At 49.9% G+C, this 10,313-nt stretch overlaps 1 protein-coding gene across 2 annotated transcripts; it reads right to left on the bottom strand.

Moving 5' to 3' along the window:
* Positions 1–5,691: 5,691 nt before the first annotated feature.
* Positions 5,692–9,614, bottom strand: LOC119313020. Of its 2 annotated transcripts, XM_037588829.1 has the most exons (10): positions 9,339–9,614; positions 8,843–8,938; positions 8,578–8,691; positions 7,724–8,458; positions 7,223–7,647; positions 7,018–7,117; positions 6,854–6,913; positions 6,570–6,653; positions 6,333–6,452; positions 5,692–6,172 (listed from the first exon to the last, which is right to left on the bottom strand). In XM_037588829.1, exons 1-10 carry the CDS (start codon positions 9,462–9,464, stop codon positions 5,861–5,863), a joined length of 2,172 nt encoding a protein of 723 aa, XP_037444726.1. In that variant the 5' UTR covers positions 9,465–9,614; the 3' UTR covers positions 5,692–5,860. The 2 variants fall into 2 exon arrangements, with proteins under 2 accessions (XP_037444726.1, XP_037444727.1); XM_037588830.1 differs by lacking the exon at positions 8,578–8,691.
* Positions 9,615–10,313: the final 699 nt, after the last annotated feature.

Here is a 10,313-nt window from a genome sequence, read left to right as displayed (position 1 = left end):
ATCTCTCCCAAAACCCTCCAGGATGAACTGCAGTTATGGGATGAAGGAGGATGGGACTGGCAGATCCGGCAGCTCTCTGACTTTGATTTTGCAGTGGTCTTCCCTTCGAAAATCAGCCTCAAGATCATCTCCTCTTGCACGAACTTCACCCTCCCTCTGAATCAATTGGTCATCTCGGTTAAAGCTGCTGCCAATGGGGCGAAACCAATACCCCCCCTCTCTGAGATCTGGGTTTTGGTTGATGACATCCCTCCTTCCCTCCGCTCTACTGAATTTGTCATGGCTTTTGGCGTTCTCATTGGTAAACCTATCTTGGTGGATCAAGATTCCTTGGCTATCCTTGGACCGGTGCGTCTCAAGATTTGGGCGGTTGACCCCTCATGTGTTCATGGCAGTGTTGATGTGTTTCCTGCTGCGGATGGCTTCAGGCTTCGGGTGCGCGTGGAGGGATCTGCTCCTTCTCGTTCCCTGCCACCGCCCCCCCTCCTGCTGCTGATCGTCATGCTGGTGATACTGATAATGCTGGCAACCTTAGTGGGGATTTGCTTCCACACTTCACTGCGTCTGAATGGGATGGCATGGGTTCTGAAAGTCGTGAGCTTTTCAAGGAGAATGCCCCTAAGAACGGGAGCGGTGGGAAGGATCAGATGGAGTCTGCTCCCGTCCAGTCTGCCCCTGTTGCTCCGCCTGCTGGTACCCCTGTGTCGGGTGTCTGTTCCAACCTTCCTGTCGGCCGGGTTCCCCCGTCGCTCTCGGGTATTGAAGATCTTCCTGCCTCCCCGCGTCGTGTGGCGTCGGTCCCCTCCTCCAAGCGCAAATCCTCTGTCCGCAAGTTCTCTGCTCATAGTCGGGCCTCCTCGGGCACGAAGCTCTCTACTGCGGGTCTGTGCCGCCGTCTTGATGGCGATCTGGGTGATGTGGCGGGCATGTCCTCTCCGGTTGCGGTGCGGTCCTCTCCGATCCGGTCTCCTTCTTCTACGGCTCGCAAGAGCGGGCGGATCCGGGACAGTGGCATGAGGGTGGTCGACAAGGCGCCTCGGCGCGCGGCGGCTCAGGACCTCCCCGCTTCAGGTACCCCTCCCTCCCCTGCTCAGTTGGTTCATGTTTCCTCCTAACCTACTAGGCTTGTTCTACCCTCCCTCTCGGATGATCACTTGTCTAAGGTACTCGCAGACGCGAGCATTTCTCTAGATCACAACCACGGCTCTCCCTCCTCTCTGATTGCTCTTATTAGGGCTAATGAAGTGGCTCAGGTGGCTTCGGCTAAAGCTAAGGAAGTGGCTGCTACTCCTTCTGCCCCTCCAGTTGTGGCTGGTGGGGTTTCGGAGGCAGTAGCCGTTGGTGATGGGGTTGGGACCCAGGTGAAAAAGGGGGCTTCTAAACGTGCTAAATCCTGCTTGGCTCCCTGCAGGTCGAGTTTGCGCATCAAAAACCTCTCTTATAAATGAAAGCCCTCTTCTGGAACATCAGAGGTTTCGGCGCTCGGGGACGCCGAGACCAAATTAAAGATTTGGTCAGGGGGAATAATATCGACCTGATTGGCTTGATTAAAACCTTTAGAGTCTCCTTCTCTCCTCATGAGCTCTCTTCTATCGCGGGGGCGGATCGGTTTGATTGGGAATTCTTGCCCTCCTCAGGCCATTCTGGTGGCATTCTGCTAGGTTCGAAACGGGATGTTTTTGATTTTGTTGATTTTGATCATGGTATCTTTTGGGCTAGCATTGTGCTTTTCCATCGTCAACTTAATGCTCTCTGGGAATTTATGGTCGTGTATGGCCCGGCCAATCATTCCCTCTCTCCCATCTTTTTGGACGAAATTTCCATTAAAGTAGAAGCCTGCTCGCTCCCCTTGGTGATTGGTGGTGATTTCAACTTGCTACGCTGTCCCACGGACAAGAACACTAGTAATTTCTCCTGGGCCCTGGCTGACGCTTTCAATGACTTCATTAGCTCTTGTGCTTTCCGTGAGATCCCTAGGGTGGGATCTAGGTTCACTTGGACTAACCACCAACCTTCCCCTATCCGTTCCGTCCTAGACCGCATTCTTGTTTGCTCGAATTGGGATTCTCTTTTCCTGCTCGCGACGCTTAAGTCTAAGGCTATTGTGGGTTCGGATCATGCCCCTCTAATCCTCGACGCTGGAAATCAATCTACTTCCTCGCCTTCTAGATTTTAGTTCGATGCCTCTTGGCTCCATATTGAGGGTTTTTGTGACCTCCTGGGGTCTAAAATCAGTGCAACTCTCTCTGCTCCTCATCGTTCCTTTGGACCCATGGATGATTGGCATTTCTGTTCGGCCTCGCTTCGCAAATTTCTTCGGGGATGGTCCCGGAACTATTCGGCCCAGGAATGCAGGGAGAAGGCCCTTCTTTTGTCTGAGATTGAGGTCCTTGATGCTCGGGCGGATGCTTCTGGCCTTTCTGATTCTGACTGGTCCCTCAGGTTCTCCCTTGAACGTGCGTTGATGCACTTGCATCAGCTTAACGAGATTTACTGGCGCCAGAGGGGCGCGTCCAATTGGCTCCTTAAAGGGGATTCTCCCTCCGCTTATTTTTTTGCGATTGCGAATGGGAGACGGCGCAGATGTCTAATTGATAGCCTGATTATTGATGGGGTACGTTCTTCTGACCAGGGCGTCATTCTCAACCACGTGGTCTCCTTATTCTCTTCCCTTCTCTCTGCCAAGCCTGACCAGGGTTTCAGGCTTGCTGCTAACTTTTGGAACCAGGAATCCCTGGTCTCTCAGGACGAAAATTCGGACTTGATGATCCCCTATTCGGAAGAGGAAATTTTCTCTGCTATTTCGAAGGCCAACCCCAATTCTGCCTCTGGCCCTGATGGGTTTTCTATCCCCTTCTTTAAAAAGTTCTGGCCTATTCTTAAAAATCTTATCTGCCAAGTTATTCAAGGTTACTGCCTGGGCACGGTTGATATCTCCAGGCTGAATTATGCGGTTATCTCCCTTATTCCCAAGATTAAGGGTGTTGACTTAATTACCCAGTTTAGACCTATCGCTCTTATTAATAACTTTGCCAAGTTCCCTGCCAAATGTCTGGCCACTCGCCTTACCCCAGTGGCCCATCACACCCTTTCTCATACTCAGTCGGCTTTTATCAAGGGGCGCTTCATCTTGGACGGAGTTCTCTGTCTTCATGAAGTCGTTCATGATATTCACAAATCTGGGAACAAGGCAGTTATACTCAAATTAGATTTTGAAAAGGCCTACGATTCGGTTAATTGGGGTTTCCTGAGACAAGTTCTCCTTGCAAAAGGGTTTGACAGTGGGGTGGTGCACCGTATCATGCAGTTGGTCATGGGGGGTCACACTGCTATTAATGTTAATGGGCATATTAGTAACTTCTTTAAAAACTCTAGGGGCCTGCGCCAAGGCGACCCAGCCTTGCCCATCCTTTTTAACTTCGTTGCGGACGCCCTCTCTAACATCCTATCTAGAGCCGCGGAGGCCGGTCATATCTCCCCTGTTAGTTCCCACCTCATTCCGGAAGGCATTACACATCTTCAGTATGCTGACGATACTATCATCTTGGTGGAACTTAATGATCTTTGCATCGGCAATCTCAAGTTTCTTCTCCTCTGTTTTGAAGCTCTTTCGGGGCTTAAGATTAATTTCTCTAAAAGCGAAGTTATTGTCACGAGTGTCTCTGCCGTCGAAGCCCTTAGGGTGGCTCGCTTACTTAACTGCTCTCTAGGGTCTTTTCCTATTAAGTACTTGGGTCTGCCTATCACCTCTGACAAGCTCTATGCTAAGGATTTTGCTCCTGTGGTGACTAAGGCCGGGAATCGTGTGATGCCCTGGAGGGGCAGATATAATACTCAGGCAGGCAAAGTGGCCTTAATTAATGCCTGCCTCTCCTCCCTCCCTATGTTCCTGATGGGGTTCTACCTCCTTTCTATGGGCACTCATGCTGGTTTTGACAAACATAGAGGGGCCTTTTATTGGAACGCGGCAGATAACAAGCGTAAGTATCGCTTGGTTAAATGGGACACCATATGTAAGCCCAAAAGCCTTGGGGGGCTGGGCATCATTAACACCCTGGTTATGAACAAATGCCTGATCATCAAATGGTGGTGGAAGATCATGCACATCACCGAGGACAAGCCTTTGTGGTTCAGCATCTTAAAGGCGAAGTATTTCCCATCCTGCAGCCCTATGTTTGCTCGTGCATCTGTGGCTTCTCAATTTTGGCGCGATCTTGTTAAACTTCGGCCTACCTTTCAAGGCCTTGTCAAGTTTGTCGTTGGCAATGGGAAATCTACTAGGTTCTGGCTTGATTAGTGGTGCGGGGCCTCCCCGCTGGCCTCTTCTTTCCCTGTTCTATACTCTTACTGTCCAAACCCCCAGATTTCTATTTCTGAGCTTGCGTCGAATAATTGGGACCTTCAGCTGCGTCGCTCTCTCTCTCTCTCTCTCTCCTGTAGAGTTGGAAGATTGGTAGCGTCTTGCTGCCCTCTTCCCTCCGCTCTCGGAGGAGGAAGACTCAGTTGTGTGGCCCCATTCCCCCTCTGGCCGCTTCTCGGTTAAATCCTTGTATAGCAAACTTATTGAGGGATCCTGCACCTCCAAATTTAAGTGGATTTGGAAAGCCCGCGTTCCCCCTAAGATTAAGGTGTTTCTCTGGCAAGCCTCTCGTGGGCGCCTTCCTACGGGTGACCAAATCCGTAAACGTAATGGTCCGGGCTCTGATTGCTGTGTTCTTTGTGGGACGAGAGAAGACACTCCTCATATTTTTTTAACTGCGTCCTGGCTAAGCTGTTTTGGTGCTGTATCAGATCTTGGATGCATGTCTCCTGGGCCCCGACCTCCTTTGCGGACTTACGAGCCTTGGCTAATTCTTTGGTTGGGGCCCAAAGGAGACTGTTTTGGGTCGGCTTTGCTGCCATGTGTTGGTCCCTATGGACGACAAGGAATAAATTCACTATCGAACATGTTTTTCCTGCTAAGCCTGCTGATTGCTTATTTAAGACTTGTATATTCCTGTAGCAGTGGAGATTATTGACTAAGGAGGAGGACCGGGATGCATTTGACGCCATGTTGGCCAAGATCCGAAATTCTGCTATCTCCATCCTTCCAAACCAAGCGGGCACGTAGACGTCGTTGCGTTGCTTTGTTGTCCTATCTTCTTCCGGCCTGCGTGCCGTGTACTGGCCCGGGAGCCATGTACGTAGACTTCCTTCTTCGTTTTCTGGCTTGATACTCCGGCTTTTGTGTGGTGGTTGTCTGGGACCTTGTTAACTCTGCCTGGTGGCTTTATCTATAAAGTCGGGCTATGGCCTTTTATCTAAAAAAGAACACATGACATCCTTTTTCTTGAGGAGGGCATACCTCATGCCTTTGCATCTATTGATGCACATGGCCTTCAAATGATATGTGTATCCGTTCAAACTTGGTTTCGAAGCTGCATTGCATAAGATAATTTCAAAGCCGGTCCAACCAGACCCTAGGGGGCAATCGCCCCCCACCCCCAGTCCTAGGGGCCAACTTCAAAGGAGGCAGTCCTTGTCTGACTCCTTCGTTTATCACCTCAAATCCAACCGCGTATTCATCTCAACTAAGACACCAACAACGAACTTCATCAGCGCAATCGAAGCAGACCGTCGATACGCCTCCTAGATTTATAACGCCTTATATTTTTCATGTACTCTTCAAAACTCCATTCATCGCACAAGAAAAGACGCGCCGATAACTATTTTTATTAATTTGATACAAAAATAAAGATTGTAATCACAAAAAACTGTAGGCATCAAACCACCCTTTCCACCTCTAAGACAACAATATATACATGGAAATCTGTATGCCATTTGTGCAGTACCACTTAAGTTACAACAATAGCATCCATGTTCACATGGGCAACAGGTATTGAAACTCATAATCATATGGGATCACCTCCACGACGTCTTCGACCTTAAGGTGGCCCTGGTGTCCCCTCAAGCAGTCCACCATGGATTTCCTGAGCGACCAAGATGTGGGGAGCTGGTCACAGATCCACCGGAGCAGCGACTCCATGTCCTTGGCGTAGTCGTGCATGTTGGAGTGTATCAGGTCCGGGATCATCAGCCTCCTCGTCGAGGTCACCACCAGTGAAGCCTGCAGGTAGTCCAGCTTCGCCTTCTCCAGATCCATCATCACACGGTCGGCCTTGTATATCCTCAGCTGCAACTCACAATATGTGCATGTACAATACAAAATTCAGATTTCGCTGGTGGTAAATCTGGTAGAAATTTCAAGCATTCAAGGAGGAGGGTAAACATGCGTGGTAATTCAGGGGTATAGTCATTCATTCATTTGGAGGTTTAGGACTGCATGGACTTACCGCTGGCGAAGATCTGGTGCCGCAGCACATCGCGAACAGAATGTTTGGTTCCGAACTATTCAATCCGTAGAGACCCCTCACCTTCTGTTCTTCGACATCGACATCGCACTTCCAGAATTCCTGCGGTGTTTGTTTACTCATGAGAATAACACAGTCTTGTTGTGCAGTGGCACATCGCAAAAGGAAGGTTTATGCAACTTGCAACTGAAAGCTAAATAAAGTCTGCAAAATGCTCACTTCTTTCACACTCGATGGCTGCCTCAAGACGAAATTTTCAATCACGAGAGCATTGAACTTCTGCCCTGAAACATTGATGGTTGCCTGAAAGTGAAACAAACCATAAATGTTACACTTTCTTTACACAACTACTCCCTCCGTTCCGAATTACTTGTCACACATATGGATGTATCTAGATGTATTTTAGCTCTAGATACATCCATTTCAGCAACGAGTAATTTGGAACGGATGGAGTAGAAAAAATAAAGAATAAACATAATGTTTGTCGAAACAGACTAGTGTACCTTGTTCTTGAGTGCCAGCAACTTTTCAGAGTTTGAGGGCAAACCATGCTGCAGGATTCCCTGCAGAATTATTCAAAACACAAACAATTTTCCATCACTAAATGGCAGATACCAAAACCTCTACCTCGAAGAAATGTGACAAAGGTAAAAAAGAAAGAACATACGTGCATGATGCATGTGTTGTAAATGTTGAGCCAAAATGCCAGCTTCTGCTGGTGCGTCAAAAACCTCAAATCCACCTGCTGCAAGGCCTCCAACATCTCCCTAGGATCACACATTTCATCCAAAAAATATGTATAACCACTAAAATCAAAAATTAACACAAGCAGTAAATTTGGATGAACATTTAAATGTAAGATTGTTATTTACCTAAGTTTGGTGAGCAGAGGGGAGCTTGAGAACCCTCTGAGGTCGAAAGCACTCGATGTGAACCTGACGAGGTTCTTGTAGGGGCCGATGTCCCGGACCACCGAGTCCGGCAACCCGAAGATGCCGTAGTGGTCCTGTTGGCCCCTCTGATCCTTCTCCTTGGCCGCCGCCACGTTCAGAACCGCGTCGATCCGGAAGCTCCCCTGCAGGTTCCCGGACCTGGCCAGGTTGCCGGACTTCTCCATCTCCGCCACCCGCGACGACCGGAGCAGCCTGATGAAGATCACCGCCAGGCACTTGACGATCCTCTCCGACAGCTTGTTTGGTTGCACCTTGGCCTGCTCGTCCCTCTTCGTCGTCGGCGATGGCACCGGAGATGCTTCTTGGGAGACTCTTGGAGGTTTTTGGGGTGCTCGGTCGGATTGCTTTTGGAAAAACAGAGCATGAGCAGAGCAACGCACAGACAAAATGGTTCTTGGTTCAGTTTTGGTTGGTGGTTACCTTTTCAAGGGAGTTTCTTGGCGGGAGGCCAAAGATGTTACCGTTGAGCTTGGGGCTGACGGCGGCGGCTCCCGAGGAGCCTCTGGCCTGCTCTCTAGGGCTCTTGGCCGGCTTGTCGTCGGTGGCCGCGGCGGCAAGGTGGCGCTGGAGGTACTCGGCGTTCATGGCCTGGCTGATGAAGAACATGGACTTTATCTCCGGTGCCACCTCATTGGAGGCTTGACGAGCCAACGTCGGCGCCGTGTGCGTGGGCGTGCTGTTACCTGTCGTAGCTCCTCCATTGACCTTGATGTTGCCATGACGGGCCGACGCCGGAGCTGAGTGTGCCGTTGTGCCGTTACCCGGTGTAGCTGCTTCTCCATTGCTGAAACGACCATTGCCACTGCCATTGTTGGTGTAGACACTTGGTGGGTTGCCATTGCCGCTGCCATTGTTGGTGTAGACACTTGCCGGGTACGAGTACGTGTTGGAGGCCATTGCAACTGATGCTCGCTGGTGCTGTGAGAGGGTCAGGCTGCCCTTCATGGTGTGTATCTGGGACTCGAGGCGCACGATCTCCTCCTCGACGAGCACGAGCTCGGCGAGCAGCTGCTTGGCCTTTGCCGGGATGAAGGCTGGGATGTTGAGGAGCACGGAGCGCGCCGAGGTTGATGAATTAGTCGGGGCGTGCAGGGCGCGCTCGAGGATGTGGTGCACCATCTGTTCGTTGCTCAGCTGCTGCTTCAGCTCCGCCACCTGCACCCACGTACTCCCTTACATTTTCAGTCTCCAAACTTCAACTTGTTCATGGAAGAATGAAAATAAATTACATGTTATAATTTATAGTTTTCACAAGAAAGAATAATCGGTAGTACCTCTTGCTTAAGATCCATGCGCCTCTGGCTCTGTTGTTGTTGCACCTGCACGCCGTTGTCGTTGCCGTTGCCGTTGCCATTGCAGTTGCCGATGCCTGCCGTTGTCGGCTGCAACTGAACGTTTACATTGGTTCAGCATTAGAAGAAGCAGAGCGGGCATAGACGCATGGTAAAAGTTGTTTTTTGTCTTTGACAAAACAACATGGTATATTCAGAAAAGTTGTTGTAATTTATATTTTATACAAGAAAGAATAACCTGTAGTACCTCTTGCTCAAGACCCATGCGCCTCTGGCTCTGCTGTTGTTGCACCGGCAGCCCATTGCTGTTGCCGTTGACGATTCCTGCCGTCGTCGGCTGCAACTGAACGTTCACATTGGTTCAGCACCAGAAGAAGCAGAGCGGGCATGGTAAAGTTGTTTCACACTTTCTCTTTTTTGAAAAAGTGGACAAGGTAAATTTGGGCCGCATTAATGCATTGATGGGCTAATGTGAGTGGGTCTGGCCCATGTTGATATAATTTTTGCCGTCTATGGGCCGCTAGCCGGTCCTGCCGAGTTTAATAATTTGCAAGGCATTTGTCATTAAAAAAGAGGAACTGAACTTGCCTGATCCCAATTGAATTGAATGTAATGGATGGAACAGAAAAGGAAACGAAACCACCTGACTGACACACTAGCATGGATGCACCCTCTGCGCGATCTGTGAAAGTGAACTAATTGCTGTATAATTCTACGGTGATTGAGCATAGTAGTGCACTCACCGGAGGTGGGAGAGGAGGAGGAGGAGGAGCCTGCAGAGGAGGATCGGCGACGAGCTGGAGGCGGTGAGCATGGCGAGTCCTGCGGCTCATGGGAGTCAGAGACCGCGCCGCGGCCACGTACTCCATCGTTGAATCCGATCACCGCACCACGACGGACGTCCAGCAGCAGCTAGGTACGTACGTAGGTAGGGTGCCTTACTGTTGGAGTGCATGCGCATGAAGAGAGGGGCCGGCGAGGAAGAAGAAGAAGAAATGAGCAAGGAGGAAGGAGAGTGCCAGAAGGTGGTTGGGATGCTGTTAGTGTCGGCTGCGGGGCCACGTAGTATTTGTATGTAACCGCAACACGCACGCACGCACGGCGGTGCCATGGTCGCTTTCACTCTCCATTGCCATTGGTGAGTGAGTTGGTTGGTGAGGTGGCGGTGGATGGATGGATGGATGGAGACGGTCTACTCTTGTCTTGCCTTGCCTTGTAATCCAATAAAGAAGAAGAAGAAGAAGAATGGCATGGTGTCCTAGTCTTGATCACCTGATAAAAGATACAACATCACCACACCTTGGGGGGTTGGACTGGATGAGTAGCAGTGCGAGTGAAGGCTTACCAAGGGCTTGTAGTGCATTGGTTGGTGGCCGGGCCAGTCGGTTCGACGACTGCGACGCCTCGCCATTTTCACGACCTATCAATGGCCCACCCCCTGATATGTTACCTTTCTCGTAAGCTAGACGGTTATATTTATATATGAACCTTCGTCCACACACTTGCTGTGATTACTTAAATTCCCCTTAATAAATTATGATATCAGTGTTTTTTATGTAGATAAATCACAACAAATAAATTTGTGCCAGCGCCTTCGAACAACGAGGTTAGGGTTTCTCGCCGTGCGTACACAATAGAAACATTTGATGTCATATTCTTCGGATTGATTCAAGGTTTCAACAGTGATGACTGTGACTCCATGGTGCTCGTCCTTAAGG

Source organism: Triticum dicoccoides, chromosome 5B (assembly GCF_002162155.2).
Source record: "Triticum dicoccoides isolate Atlit2015 ecotype Zavitan chromosome 5B, WEW_v2.0, whole genome shotgun sequence".
In the NCBI taxonomy this organism is placed as follows: Eukaryota; Viridiplantae; Streptophyta; class Magnoliopsida; order Poales; family Poaceae; genus Triticum; species Triticum dicoccoides.
This window is presented reverse-complemented; position numbering and strand designations above follow the sequence as displayed.

Bases quoted from the DNA above. Each gene is read 5' to 3' on its own strand.
- LOC119313020 (XM_037588829.1), bottom strand. From the start codon at position 9,464: ATGGAGTACGTGGCCGCGGCGCGGTCTCTGACTCCCATGAGCCGCAGG. The intron at 7,648-7,723 runs GTAACCACCAAC...TTTTTCCAAAAG, and splicing joins CAAGAAACTCCCTTGAAAAG to CAATCCGACCGAGCACCCCA. The intron at 6,173-6,332 runs GTAAGTCCATGC...TGTGAGTTGCAG, and splicing joins GCACCAGATCTTCGCCAGCG to CTGAGGATATACAAGGCCGA.